Raw genomic sequence first — 14622 nt, forward strand, 5'->3', positions numbered from 1 at the left:
CTAATCAAAAAGTTCCAGCAAAATGTTTTCTCTAGGAAGGCAGTACAGACGATGCGAGGAATGTGAGCGCTAAGAGTGATCTCCGTTCCAACACTGTCTCAACCGCTCAGTAGCCGTGTGAAATAATCTGTCTTTTGGAAAATGTCTCCTCCCATGGAGAAGAACACAGCACCCACCTCATAGGTGGAGATATTAAATGAGGTGGCACAAGTCACGTGTACGCATCTCCCCATATCCCTTCCCAAACTCAACACGATGGCACTTTTTGCTTTTTAAATTTAAAAAAAAAAAAGCTAATTTTAATGCTAACATTTGCCAAGTGCCAGACACTATTTTAACTGCTTTCCATCTATCAACTCATTTAATCCCTAAACGAGCTGGTGAGGCAGGTGCCATTAGTACCTACCTCTTTCTCAGCGAGGCACAGAAGGCCAAGTGACCTGCCCAGCGTGTCCCACAGTCAGTGAACCGCAGAGGTGGATGTGGTCCAGGATGCTGCTGCCAGAGCCTGCACTACCACACCACGACACTACTATGCTTGCCTCAGTGGTAAACCCAGCCTTGCTATGTTTTTAATTAGCTACGAATTGTGGGTGATTCAGTCAAGTGACTGATTCTCAATGGTCCAAATTAAGGAATCCTGGTAACTGAATATGGGAGTGACTGGAAAAGGGAAACGGAGAAAACAGATGGCCACAGGGCAAACCCAAGGTCAAGTGGGCCGTTCATTCATTCATTCACCCAGGCCTGAGTGCCACCGTATGACAGCTACCGATCTGAACACCGAGAGCCCCCAGGCAAGCAGACAGACTGGTTTTCCAGAGACGCATGGATAAGATGAGACAGCGCGAGCCCTGTGTGGAGAACCACACGGGCGCACCGGTGCCTGCGCAGCTGCCCTCTATCAAAAGAGCCAGACCCCTCTCTGAGGAGCACCACATGGAGATGTGGAACACAGGCAGCTCACTCTGTGGAGACCAGGGGGTGTACTCCAGGAGAGGACAGAGCAGAGCCACGTCCTAAGGGAGCAGTGGCTTCATCACGCTTATGGGATGGAAAGACACTGGAGCAGAGTGCAGCACACTGGGGGCAGCTGATGGCAGAGGCTGGGGTGGACACGCAATGCTCTCTCCACCTGGGACAAGGTTGTGGGCTCTGTCTGCACGGCAGTGGCTAGGACATCGGTGAGATCCAAGTCACACCTTTTAAAATCCCTCCGGTTGCTCTGTGGAAACAGACTGGGGTGTAACAGAGGCAAGGAGACCAGTGGTCCAAGCAGAAGATGCATGGCTGGCTTGGAGGCTGCTGCAGGGATGGAGACAGTCTCGGGCTCGTCACTGACGAGGGCCACCCTGAACACACCACCTGTGGAGGTAATGTGTGTCTCTTCTCAAGATGACAGGGAAGGGCCTGACACTAATTTTGAGTCCTTGTCTTAAGAGCTGGCAGTGATCACAAATGAGCTAGTGCTTTGCAAAAACAGAAAGAGCAGCTCTGTGTTTGAGCAGACGGCATCCTCCAGAAAGAGCTGAAGACAGAACAAATAGCACCACAAGTAAAACACGGGGACATCTTCAAATATGATTCTTAATTTACTAGTATGGAGCTGGCAGCAGGCCTGGAGTCACAATCCCTGAATCTCTGACCTGGAATGAATCTCAGGTGTCATTTGGTGCAAGTGAGCTATTACTAGTTGTGTCAATTTGGACAAACAACATACAAGTTCTCCGAACTCAGCTTCCTGACTTCTAATTACAGTAATAAAAAGAGTTATCTAATGGGGTTGTTGTGAGGACAAAGGGCGTGATGTGTTTGTTGGGGCCCAGCACAAGGCCTCGGTTACTTCCTCCTGCCACAACCTCCCCAGCTTATTTGTTCTCTGAGCCTCTTCAGTTAGATTTCTGAGACACTTGGCAACTTGGATAAAAAACAGTCTAAAACTTCAGTGCCCCTAAAGTTCCTTCCTGGCTGTAGTCCATCTGTCCTCTGACAGATGAGGGGGAGGACTGTGGAGGGGCTAAGCTGATGAAAATTTTATCTGGGTTAAAATTTGGGGAGCTGGTTTAGAACAGCTGTCTTCTCTGCTCCAGTGTTAAGAATACTGCACTCAACTAGGCTGGCCTCATCCTGTCTCGGCCTCTCACTGCCACCCGAGCTCCTGCCAGGTGTGCACCCCTGCCCTCTACTCAGCCACCATACCCTTCTCTCTCAAAGTCTAGCCAAGGGTCAGGGAGGTCATTCCAAGATGCTCTTGAGCTTCACAGATTTCCTCCTCCCCTGCGCTTCTACAAAGCGACAATCTAGGCTGTGTAACCGAGCCTTTCGCTGCACACGCTCGTGTCGCCTGCTACTCTTCATGGGTCTCATCCCCATAGAACAGTGAGCTCCTGGAGGCACACATTATACTTCTGCATCTTTCACAGAATGCAGCAAAGATGCACACACACCCATGGGCAAAAGTACCCGTAGATCAATCAGCTGCACCTTGCGACATCTTCTTTCCGGGCAGACTCCATGGTGAGAGGCTAACTAGAACACCCTGAGCATCAGGGACAGCTGAGCGAGGTTGGGTGGCTCCCTCTGCCAGGCCCCATCCTTGAGATCAAATGAGCTATCCAGAGAGCAGGTGTGTGGGAGAGGTGGAACAGAAGACTTGACAGCAAACAATCTGCCTGCCTTATCTAAACAGCGTCCTAATTCTTCCATTCTTCCCCGACTCGGGAGTGCTTTTTACCAACATAGTAGAAGGGCCAGGCACCATGACAGGAGTCAGCCTTTCTCGGCTCACCTCTCTGGGCTCCTTCCTTGCTCCTTCTAACAGAGAGGCCTGTTTGTTCACCCTCAGGACAGCTGAAGTGACTAGGTCCTAACTGCATGGCACCCCTCTCCTATATGACCTCACTTTAAAATCTCACAGTCACGCAATCTTCTATCAATGTCAGGGTCTTTATGCCACCTTATAAAGATTACTGCCTCTCCTATTAATCTAGGCCCCTCATTCCTCTGGAATCTATAAGACTGCCTCCCACGAAGTCCCTCCAGCATCCTATAGGAATGGGGCTGGGGGTCATCAATGCAGGGTCCTCAGATGGCGGCCAGCATGCCTCTGCCCATCACGATGGCTCTATCATCTGTGTGCAGAATTCTCTACTGTTTACCTTATCAAGGTCTTTTCACTGTAAAACTGGCAGCACATGTTGCCAAAGACCAGGCCTTGAACACCACAGTAAATCAGATTCAGGCCCTGTGCAACGGTTCGCAATCCACCAGAGAGAGAGATCAGACAGATGCCAGAGAGGTGTTAACACGGGCCACCTTGCAGACATCTCCAAGAGCAAAGGTCTGAGAACCCAGGGGCCTGAGACCCAGCTCCAACTTGCTGTCATCATCAACCTTAGGCAAAATATGTGACTTCTATGAATGTGCAAGTCCCCTTCTGTAAAGACAAAAAACCTTATTTTTATTGTGTTCCTTTTATCTCAGGTTCCCACCCTGAGGTCAGAAAGCAAGTAAGTATCCCTGAAGTCAGAGAAATGACTTAGGTAAATGCATGCCATTCTCATCAGCCTGGTGACGCTGGGAAATATTGATAAGTAAGAGTCTTAGAGAAAGAGGGATGGAGGGAGAGGGGCAAGAAAGGCTGGGAGAGGCATGACGGAAAAGACGCACACGGAATAAGGCAGGAAGGGGCCCGAAGGCGCCCAGCTCAGATGGAAACACTGTCCAAGCACAGTTTCTCAGTGGGGCTGGAGGCGCGGGGTGTCTCACCATCCTCGATGTCGTAGGCGTAGGCCGAGAGGCGCAGGGTGGTGGCGCAGTATTCGCACTTGAAGCAGCTCCGGTGGAAGAACTTGCCCTCGGCACTCAGCCTCTCCATCACGTAGACCCGCTTCTGGCAGAAGTAGCACGTGTCGCTGCCTCCCAGGTTCTGCGGGAACTCCTTCTTCATGGAGCCCTGCAGGAGGTGGCAGTCGGGAGGAAGGGGAGCACCTCAGGGAGTGCCACACAGGCCCTCCTAGAGGCACAGCCTGGCGAGAGCAAAGCCAACCCTCACTAAGGGGTCTGTTTTGAGACAGACTACTAACTGGCTATGGTCAACTTTGCTCTTGGCTCTGCCACAGAGTGACGGCACCGCCACAGTCACTGCCTCCACGCGCTGACAGAGAACACTTGGCACAACCGCGAAAGCCCGGGCCAGCCTGCCGCTGACGAGGGAGCCAGCATCACAGTACTTCACACCAGACTTGAGTAATGCTATGATACAGCCTGGCGACGCTGCGAAATATTGACAAGAAAGAGTCTTAGAGAAACAGCCATGGAGGGAGAGGGGCGAGAAGGGACGGGAGGGGCATGATGGAAAAGACGCACATGGAATAAGGCAGGAAGGGGCCCGAGGGTCCCCAGCTCAAATGGAAACGCTGGCAGAGTTCTGTTCTGAGGGTAGCTGTATCTGTATCTATTCCGTGTTGACATAGTTCACGTGAATATATGTGGGTCCCTGGACTCACACAACAACTACTGCAGTCTTAGGAATTTGGTATCAAAACCCAGACAACCTCAAAAGCAATTACTGCATAGCATACACGGGCTACACAAGTTATAAGTGACCCAAGCACACAGGTGTGTTTCCCATGGCTGTGCTGGGTCTAGCTAGACAGTGCCTGGAGGCATCTCTTACCAGTTCCTTCTTGTCTAGAAGGGCTTTGGGTGGTTCTTTCCTTTGAAGCTGATTGGCTATCTGCTCAGCCAATGAGCTCACTCCGCCCGTGTACATCTTTATATACTTCTATCGGTTGAAGATTACAAAATGACCAGAATGAAGGGAAATGAGAAGGAAAAAAAATACATAAATTAAGAAGACACGGGAAAAAAAGAAATCTTTGGGAAGTGCAATTTAATACAAGGTGCAGCAGCAAACCATGCCAACACAGTGCTCACAGGCAGGGAAACCGGGTGGAAGAAAAACATCACGTCAGTGTCCACACAGGGGTATCGGCACAGGTAGGACGGCTGCAGGGAAAGTGTCTTCCTTGGGAAGAACTGGGTCTCTCCCATCTCTGTGGAATGCACAGTTCCAGGGAATGGTGGTAGAAGGCAGGGCGAACGCGCACAGAGACGGGCAGGCAGGGCCTGGGTCCTGCGGAGCTGGGCTGCGTTCACAGAACTCGAGGGGCACCCCCATGCACGCAGCGGTGCCCAGGCTGACCCCGTCTTTCACAGTCCAGGAGGCCATCTCCTCACTCAGAAGGAACCACGCTTGCTCCTGCACAGGCCGCCTCTGTATGGGTAGCGCACATCGCCAGCTCTTCCTGCTTCCTGATGCTTGGCCCCACAATGCCTGCCACAGGCAGCGAACGCTCCCAGGCTATTTTGGAAGAAGCCTTCTCAGCCCTTTCTCCCTGCTGTTATTGGGGGTCTGAGGGCAGCATGATGAGGCCCGTGTGGCCCATCCAGGTGCTGAGGCCAAAGCCTTCTAGACTGGGCTGAGCATGTTGGCCACGAAGTGTGGCCATGCAGCCAAGCTGCTCCACCAGCCCAGGGAGGTGGGAATGTGTTCTAGGCCAGGAGGGATTATTTTAGAGGTTGAAGAAAGGTAAGAGAAAAAAACCCAACCAACTCAAGCCTCTTTCTGGCAACACTGAAGAAACCACAGGAGAAAGTTCCACGTCTCCATCGTAAGCCGCCCTGCCCATACCTAAGCTGGGTGCCCAGGCAGCCCCGCCTTGACCTGTCCCAACAGGAAGTCCTCTAGAGACTCCCATGACCAAGTCACCCTTCCATGTGGAGATGGCCACGCCACCATGTGGGTGATGCTCCTCTCATGAACTTCATGGACTAAGGGGGCTCCCTGCCCCCTGGGGGAACCTGACCCTAATTCTGACTCAGAAACTCACCATGAGCCATTATCCTGGGGATGCCAACAGCCCCCTTAGGACATGGCCTGAACGGACAGACGCATAAGGTCTCGTGTGAGGAAAAATCACAGAAGCACTGGGCAGGGGGAAGCAGGCGCTCGAGGGGCTCACAGATGCACACATCACGAAGCTGTTCTTGTGGCTCAGCTCAAGGCTCAGCTGAACTGCAGAAGCAATTATGGTTTTTAATTCAAAAATAAGATTCCCAAGGATTGGTGCCATTTGCCCATTAACTTCACAGATTATACCTATTAGTGGTCAAGACAAACACGTGGCTCTCAGATCTAAACCTTCTTTAGGGACACTAAAGAAACTGAGGCTCGGGACAGACAGACACCAGGCAGAGCTGAGCAGATAACTTAACAGCTGACACTGAGGGAGCAGAAAATGGCATTTCTCTCATTCTGCAGCAGGCACGGGGGAGTCTAGGCCAGATGCCAAGTATGAAGCCAGGACACCAAGCCAGCCCTGGGCCCTCACTGCTTAGCCAGGACTCTTCTCTCCTGAACTAAATCATCTGGGATTAGTTGAACTAAACCTGGGGCTGCCTGCACAAAGGCATCTGCCACGTTCAGTTCTCAGCAAGTCGGCAACACTGACAAGTACCCCTGAAAGAGAGGTGAAGACTCAAGTTCTATTTGTTTCTGGCATGAAAAGTGATGGTTTCCTTCTCATCACTCATAAAAAATAGCAGAAATGTGGCAATTGCGGGATCGATCCCACTGCACACCATACGTGTGCATATGCTACCATGGACATAGGCGTCAACCCAGGCACGGGAAATACCAGCAGGAGCGGCAAAGAGACCTTCCAATCTCTCTAGAAACTCCCTGCAACTGGACCAGCACTACTTCAGATCCCGCCGCACACCATACACGTGCATATGCTACCATGCACATAGGCCGTGCAGTCCGGCGTCAATCTAGGCACGGGAAATACCAGCAGGAGCGGCAAAGAGACCTTCCAATCTCTCTAGAAACTCCGTACAACTGGACCAACGCTACTTCAGGTGACAGCCGCGTTCATTCCTCAAATGATGACAATAGGCAGCCAGAATATCGCATCGTCACCCCTCCATTGAGGTGATTTAATTACACTGTGGTTCCTACTTTGTAATACATATTATTTTGGAAGACATGTGAAGTTAAAAAAGCCAATGGCTGAAAAACATTTATCATTATTTGATATAGTTGAAATAGGATCAAAGCGGGTTCACATCAACAGACCTGGATGTGTCAGATACAGTTGGATGAAAGCCAGCAGCCACTTTAGCTGAGGAATGTGCCACAGACCTCACACACAAGACCGACACAGGCAGACAGCAACACATGCAGCCAGCTCCCTACAGGAGACGGGCCCAAGCGAGGAATGCTACAACCTCCTGGGGTACGTGACACTTGCGAAAGTGACGTGAGTGGAGGCTGCAGAGGGCAGAGTTTTAGTGAGTCCTAGGCCATGCTACCTGTCGGAGGGAGTCGGAGGAGGGAGAGGCGGGGCGGGCAGAGGAGCGGAGACTAAGAGAAAGCTCCCACTGGTCGACAAAAAATCGACGAGGTGGTTCAGGCTCTGGCTATAAAATACAAGATGGAGAAAAACAGAAGTAAAGGAAATGTTAAATTAAGTCACACACTGACCTCTGAACATAAGATGGTTGGCAGTTGTAGAGTCTTTTACTCTAGACCTTTATCTAAATACCATGTGTAGTAAAAAAAAAAAAAAAAAGTAGCTCCAGAAGCATAAGTAGCCCATGCAAGGCTTCTGTTTTGCTTTTAGCTGTCCTTCCCTCAGGCTTGCAGCAGAGCACACCCTGGAACGTGGTCCCGCAGCTGTGGGCTGCCCGGCACAGCCTCGGCCTCCCTCTGAGTGGGTAAGGCAGCCAGCAGGAGGGGCAGGGGGTCGGCTTGTCGACTCACATGCTCTGTGCTCTGCCGAGAGCAACCCCCGGCCTGAGCTGGGATTTCTCCAGGGCAAAAAGATTCTCCCACCACCCCATCACCCCACTGGCCTTAGAAGTAGCAGGCAGCAGAGACAGCAAATCTAGAGTGAAGCTCGCTCCTTCTACAGAAGGGCCAGGAATGCAGCATCTCTTCCTTCCGCTTAGTGCTCAGAGAGGCTCTGCTTGCCAAAGAGCCAGCTGAATCCCAAGCAAAGATGAGGAGAAAAGACTTGAGCCCAACTCCTCTGCAGACTGCACATAGCACACGTAACAAAACTGGGCAAGGGTCTCCCTTAGCCGTGGGCCCATGCAGCTAGGAACCCAGTCCCCACAGTGAGGCAGTGACTGAAAGCTTTGGCAACCAGTAACTGCTTCGTTTCCCACCAGGTTCAGAATGAACTATTTACAGGTGGGAAGGACAGCATTAAGTCATGGTGCTAGGGAGCCTTCTGCTCCTCCAGCTCCAAGCCAGATGGGTCACACTCCCTACCTCAGCCACATGCACTTCATAGCTCCGTGGGGTGGCGACATAGAGTGGCAGTTACCTGGTACTTCAACAGCCTCTGCTTCAGACACTCAGCCAGCTCCTTGGCCCTGGGTTCAGCAACACAGGCCCCAAAGAGAGCTGGAGAGGACGGCTGTAAGCACCGCCCCCCAGAAGGAAGCAAGAGAGAGACTCAGCAGCCCCCTGGGGGGCAGAGCAGTCAGAGCCAAGGGGAGGAGTGGGGGACTGGGTAGAGATAGGGCAGAGAGGGTGAGTGCACATGCAGGGTTATGGAGGTTATGGAGGTTAGGGAGGTTATGGAGGTTAGGGAGGTTATGGAGGTTAGGGAGGTTATGGAGGTTAGGGAGGTTATGGAGGTTAGGGAGGTTAGGGAGGTTATGGAGGTTAGGGAGGTTATGGAGGTTAGGGAGGTTATGGAGGTTAGGGAGGTTATGGAGGTTAGGGAGGTTATGGAGGTTAGGGAGGTTAGGGAGGTTATGGAGGTTAGGGAGGTTATGGAGGTTAGGGAGGTTATGGAGGTTAGGGAGGTTATGGAGGTTAGGGAGGTTATGGAGGTTATGGAGGTTAGGGAGGTTATGGAGGTTAGGGAGGTTATGGAGGTTAGGGAGGTTAGGGAGGTTATGGAGGTTAGGGAGGTTATGGAGGTTATGGAGGTTAGGGAGGTTATGGAGGTTATGGAGGTTAGGGAGGTTAGGGAGGTTATGGAGGTTAGGGAGGTTAGGGAGGTTATGGAGGTTAGGGAGGTTATGGAGTTTATGGAGGTTAGGGAGGTTATGGAGGTTAGGGAGGTTATGGAGGATGGCAGCAGAGTCCAAGAAAAGAACTTAAGTAGTGTCCTCCAAAGTATCCAGCCTGGAGCCCTGCACCGAGGAGTGCAGAAACCAGCTCGGGGGAAAAAGAGAGAAACATCTTGGCAAGCCTTATTGCCTCCTGAGCTCAAAACCCTAACTCATCCCCTCTCTGCACTGCAGCCCTAAACTTCAAATTGTTTCTCACTGCCAATCTCTCCTGTTCAACATGCTCCCCTCCCTTCTTTTTTATTTTTTGAGACTGAGGCTCATTCTGTCGCCCAGGCTGGAGTGCAGTGGTGCGATCTTGGCTCACTGCAAACTCTGCCTCCTGGGTTGATGCCATTCTCCTGCCTCGGCCTCCAGAGTGGCTGGGACTACAGGCACCCACCACCATGCCCAGCTCATTTTTTTGTATTTTTAGTAGAGATGGGGTTTCACTGTGTTAGCCAGGATGGTCTCAATCTCCTGACCTCGTGATCCGCCTGCCTCGGCCTCCCAAAGTGCTGGGATTACAGGCCTGAGCCACTGCGCCCGGCCTTCCCCTCCCTTCTTCTTTTAGGCACTGTTTCATTAAACATTATCAGCATTTCATTAAATACGCAATCCCCAAAATGGAGGGCACTGCCCTGCTCAATGAAAAGGGCTGCTTTCCTTTTTGAGGGGACACAGCCTGGGAAGAAGGGAGAAAGGGGCTGGGCACACAGCACCGTGGGAGAGCAGCCCCAGAAAGGGTGAGCACAGTGGGGTGAGGCCATGGAAAGGGGGTGGGAAAGACTCCCACCTCCAGCCCAGCCTCCTCTCCCAGACCCAGCACCAGGTTCAGGCAGCACACACACTGCCCGCTGCTAGCCTGGTGAGAGGGCGCAGGAAGATGGCACTATGATTAGCTCCTATCGGGTCCGAGGGGTAACCTAATTTACTGCTTGGCCATAACTGCATTTCTCAGAGAGCAAAGGCAGAAGGGAGTTAGAAGCCAAAATGGCTTTTGTGAGATTAATATCTAGAGATGATCCTTCCCGCTAGCTGCAGAGCCATACCCACTTGGAGATGTTTAAAGGTAGGAATAACAAGAACAAAAGTTTCATAAAGTAAGCCGGCTTCTTTGACTGGGCATGTCGGCTATCCCTCACATTATATGATGGCCAGCTGCAATCAGTAATTTCTCCCCTCAGTTTTTCAGAAAAGACTAAAGCTTTCCACGGGTACAGCCCCATTTTGCCATCACCTACTTTTCTCCCCCTCATTCTCATCCCACTGGAAAAATCCTCACGCTGGTAAGGGCTTTGGCTCTCTTAGGATTTCCACTTCAAGATCCGTGACTGTTGAATGCCACTTGAATAGTGATCTAGACCCTCTCCCTAAGAAGTTGTATCTGACAGTCCAATGCTACTACTCTACCACTGAACATAGTTTGGGGGTAGAAATAGTATGGTCTTGGAAGTGGAACAGTGGGCAGAAATGGGAAGTCATTAAGGCCCTTTACAAGAACACACACATTTAGGATCAGCATCCCATCTGAATGCCAGATGGGTGACTGCTTGACAGTGAATGCTATTTGCATTGGTCAACACTGCTAGCAAAAAGAATTCTGGCTCTTGGCTGGGTGACAAGAGAGTGCAAAAAGCAAGGGGAGGGGGCTGTCCCCCACATCCCTTCCCGCTGCCCCACCACCACAGCGTGCCCCGTGTGCTTGGCTCTCAGCATCCCATGCCACGGGTTCATGCTCTTTTACCCTCTCATGGTGGGGGCTCTGCTTGCCACGGTTGTCAGCATCAAGATCCCTGTATGTCTGTTGGCAACAAAGTAGAAACTTAAGCTCCATGCATTTCACTCTATTTGGACCTACTAAACGACAGTGGGAAATTCAGGGGCAGAAATGCAGAGTTTGACACCTATCCCCTTCCCCTACTAACCCCATCCCCAGGTAACCATAATCCCATCTGTATCAAATCCCATGATACAAGGCCGACCTTCTGCACAGCCATTCCGCCCCCCACCAGCCTCCGATGAGGCCAGCTACACGGATCAATAAAGAACTATGGTTAGTACAAAGGTGGAACAAGCATATTTCCTTCACACAGTGGCATAAGATCAGAGGCATCAAATGGAAGGTTTAGAAGGAGAGGCAGGTTAAAAGGGTGACACATTCCACAACGAGACATTTTAGAAAGCAAAGGTGAGGAGGTGGAAATTGGCTAGAATAAATGATAAGACAGCAGTCCAGAGGAAACTCCAGAGTGGGGAGTGGTCCCTGAATAGGAGCATTGGGCCAAAGCATAATTTACTAAAGGGAGAAGTGAATGTGTTTTTGGCGAATGGACGGGAAGGTATATGTGAAAGGGTAGAGACCTGCAGATAGGGACATGGCCTTGCTTATCCGAGGAGCCAGGAGCGGCAATCACAGGACCAGGGAAGGCTGCTGGCATTACTCTTTGGCTGGCTAAGGGTTCACCTTACAGCCACATGCGAGTGGAAAAACAGCCGCAAGGCCTCTGACATGGCTGCTCCTATCTGGCACCCGTGAGCATAATGTCTCTGTGGGCAGAGGGAGGCTGGAGCGTAGCCCCGGTCCCACAAGCCAGATTCGAATCTGGCTGCATTGCTTACTATGTGGCTCAGACACGTGACACGGCCTCTCCACCCTATGCTTCAGTCTCCTCCCTGGTAAAACGGAGCCAGTAACAGCACCTGCCTCACAGTGTTATTGTGAGAACTGACGGAGACACGGCTTGAGAAGAACTGAGCGTGCTTCCCAGGCGACAGCGGATGCTGAGGACAGCTAGCTCTCCTGCAGATGAAGGCACCCAGCAGCTGCTCAACCTGCAACGGCTCAGTTCTGAGAACCATGGACGCAGGAGGGGCCTTTAAAATCAGTCACGTTACTACGGTCACACTTTACATAGGCCACCTTAGGTGGGAAAATGTCTTTCCATAGATCCTGCTCTTGAAACTCACATTTTATAGAAACATACCATGAAGGTCAACAATGCCATCCTACAAACATGCTGCAGACACACGCCTGCTGTCCTCACTGGCCACGGCTGCGGCTGGCTATGGGGCCGCTCCTGAATGCTGTGCCTGGCGTGCGAGGCAGGCGGGAGGAGTGTTTGTTGGAAGATGCTGAACGGGCAAGAGGCGGAGCTCCCAGAATCAGAAGGAACAAAACTCACGTGGAGAAGCCCTGCGGCAGTGCCCAAAGGCCGTACCCCACCTCACTGTGCAGCGAGAGAAAAGGGCTGCTTTCAGTGGGGTTTTAGAAAAACAGGCTGCTCTCAGGGCTCCTGGGCCTCGGATGCATGACAAACTTCAATTATAGCTGAACTTCTAGTTCATGGTGGGACAGTCGTGTTTCCATGATGCGGGTGGGACTGCCAGGGTCAGGTGTGAATGTAGGATGCACCATCCTGAGGGCCATAAAAGTTGCTTCCACCACAAACAGTTTCTACGCATGGCCTTTCTTCTTGACAGTTATTGCTGGTAAGAGGGAAAGTGACGTGGTCTCTACACTACTCACCTACACAGACAGGCAGGCGGACAGAGACAAGAACACGGAGCATGCAGAGAGGATCACCTGCTGGCTGCCACGTGCCCGACAGGGAGGTGGAGTAGGGGGAGGAGACAGGGTGATCACTTTTTTGGGGCAGGTCCGAGAACACTCCTTTTCCCGTTGCTTTTACACCAACAGACACAAACAGAGAGAACATTATTTAAACAGTGGCCACGTGGAAGCTGGTTCTGGGAGGACTGAAGGGTGTTTGTCAGAAGCACCCCAGGGAAGCCTTTCCTTGCCCCTGCATCCTCAGAGGGCAGCACAGTGGTCTCCCGTGGGTCCAGGTGGGACGTGCACCTTCTGATAGGCACAGCCACAGAGGTGATCTGCGGGACTGGGGAGAACCAATGGTGCAGCACTTTCCAGGTGCCAGGGAGCAACAGTTTTCTCAGGGAAGTTGGGGATACAAGAAATAGGCTTGCTGATGAGTAGAGAGGGCAAACAGGCCAACCACTAAGAGGGGACACAGAGACCCCCTCTCAAGGGCTTGGTCACGTGCATCCAATGCAGCAAAGCAGCAGCCCCTTCAGGGAGCAGCTGTGACAGTGGCTGGCACTGCTGCCCTCCTCTCAGTCCCTGCACTCACAGAGGCTCAAAGGGCTCCAGGAAACTAACAAGGAAATACAAGAAAGGCAGGAGCATGATGTCAAAATTAAATGTGTCTCACTAACATATGAATGCCATATACACGTCCCTGGCTTTTCCCTCATTCTGCCCCCTCTGTATTCCCTTCGACAGTCTGTCTACGATTTACAAAGCCACTGGTATTTGAGAAACAATCACACATTCCCAGGCCTCTCTGATACCTTCCAGGGAAAGTCTCATCTCTCTGTGCCCAGGTGACCCATGGGGCAGCATGCAGGGAGCGGGGGAGCAGGGAAGCCACGAGGCCTGGGGAAACAGCCCCGTACTCGCTCAGAGCTCCCATGACAATCTACTTCCAAACTAGGGCTGGTTAACGCACAGAGCTTGCCTTCAGGATGTGTTTCTGAGATCAAAAGGCAAAAGGGTGGGGAAGGGAAGAGCCACAGTGTTTACAAAGTAAGGAAATAAAGAGAAGCCACTGGCAGGCTGAGCTGCTATTATTTTCCCTCTTCCATACGATGACCCAGGCTGAAGCGGGCCCTTCTGTCAACTCAGCTATCACTGCCCTGCCAGGCAATGCCCTCCTGCCTCTGAACCACCTCCAGAGAAGCACCATGAGTCACAATGGGGTGCTGCCGGTCAGCCCTGCTTCCTGAAGGGAGATGCGGAGGGCCAGCCATGGGGGGCATCAGACGCAGGGCCTGGGTACCACTGGAGTGCCTCTGTCCCAGGCTTCTGCAAGTATCTGGCACTGCAACTCCAACTCTCAGGAGGTAAATTTAGAAGGCCCAGATGCATGATTCAGAGCTGAGGAAGTTCTATGTGAATACTGTACATTTCACATGGACGTAAGAACTGTGAGTTCTGGTTCTGCTATCTCCCTGCCACCTGGTAAATTCGCAAATCCCTACTGGATATCCCCCGTACCAAAGAACCTAACGGGGTTCTCACCGCTAACGATTTCTCACCAACCAAGTGTCATTTATACATCTGCCCAGCTACTGTCTCCAACTGTAATCTCCGGTGCCCATCCCACAGAACCTGCGTTTGACTTTCATGGTTCTATTCCACTGCCCATACAGCCTGCCAGTCTCCTACTCCACCATGACCATACTGACTCAAGTGACAAGCTGCACTGGCAGGGACTACCAACATTCTCCAGGGAGAGGGCTTCTGGCAGCCCCTCAGTGCTATTCCAGCCACAACCACCTGTTCCCCCACTCGCCTGTGTCACTCCTGACCTCCCTCTCCCTCTGTTCCTCCCACCTCAGGCACCCGTTATGAATACTGTAAGAGGTTTTGGAATCCAATTTAGAGTTCACTTTCCCCTGCAACAGATC

The 14622-nt window shown here is 51.8% G+C and overlaps 1 protein-coding gene across 15 annotated transcripts in view; it reads right to left on the bottom strand.

The window, feature by feature from the left end:
- MICAL3 (microtubule associated monooxygenase, calponin and LIM domain containing 3) overlaps positions 1-14622 on the bottom strand; it is a 237686-nt gene that overhangs the window by 80640 nt on the left and 142424 nt on the right. For 8 of the 15 annotated variants that reach the window (XM_055253686.2, XM_055253682.2, XM_055253684.2 and 5 more), the window contains one exon: positions 3769-3955. In XM_055253686.2, the coding sequence (XP_055109661.1) occupies positions 3769-3955 (187 nt within the window). Of the gene's footprint in view, positions 1-3768; positions 3956-4678; positions 4787-7377; positions 7486-14622 lie in introns of all 15 variants that reach the window. The other 7 variants (XM_055253677.2, XM_055253676.2, XM_055253680.2 and 4 more) reach the window with 1 other exon arrangement.

This window comes from Symphalangus syndactylus, chromosome 18, assembly GCF_028878055.3.
Source record: "Symphalangus syndactylus isolate Jambi chromosome 18, NHGRI_mSymSyn1-v2.1_pri, whole genome shotgun sequence".
In the NCBI taxonomy this organism is placed as follows: Eukaryota; Metazoa; Chordata; class Mammalia; order Primates; family Hylobatidae; genus Symphalangus; species Symphalangus syndactylus.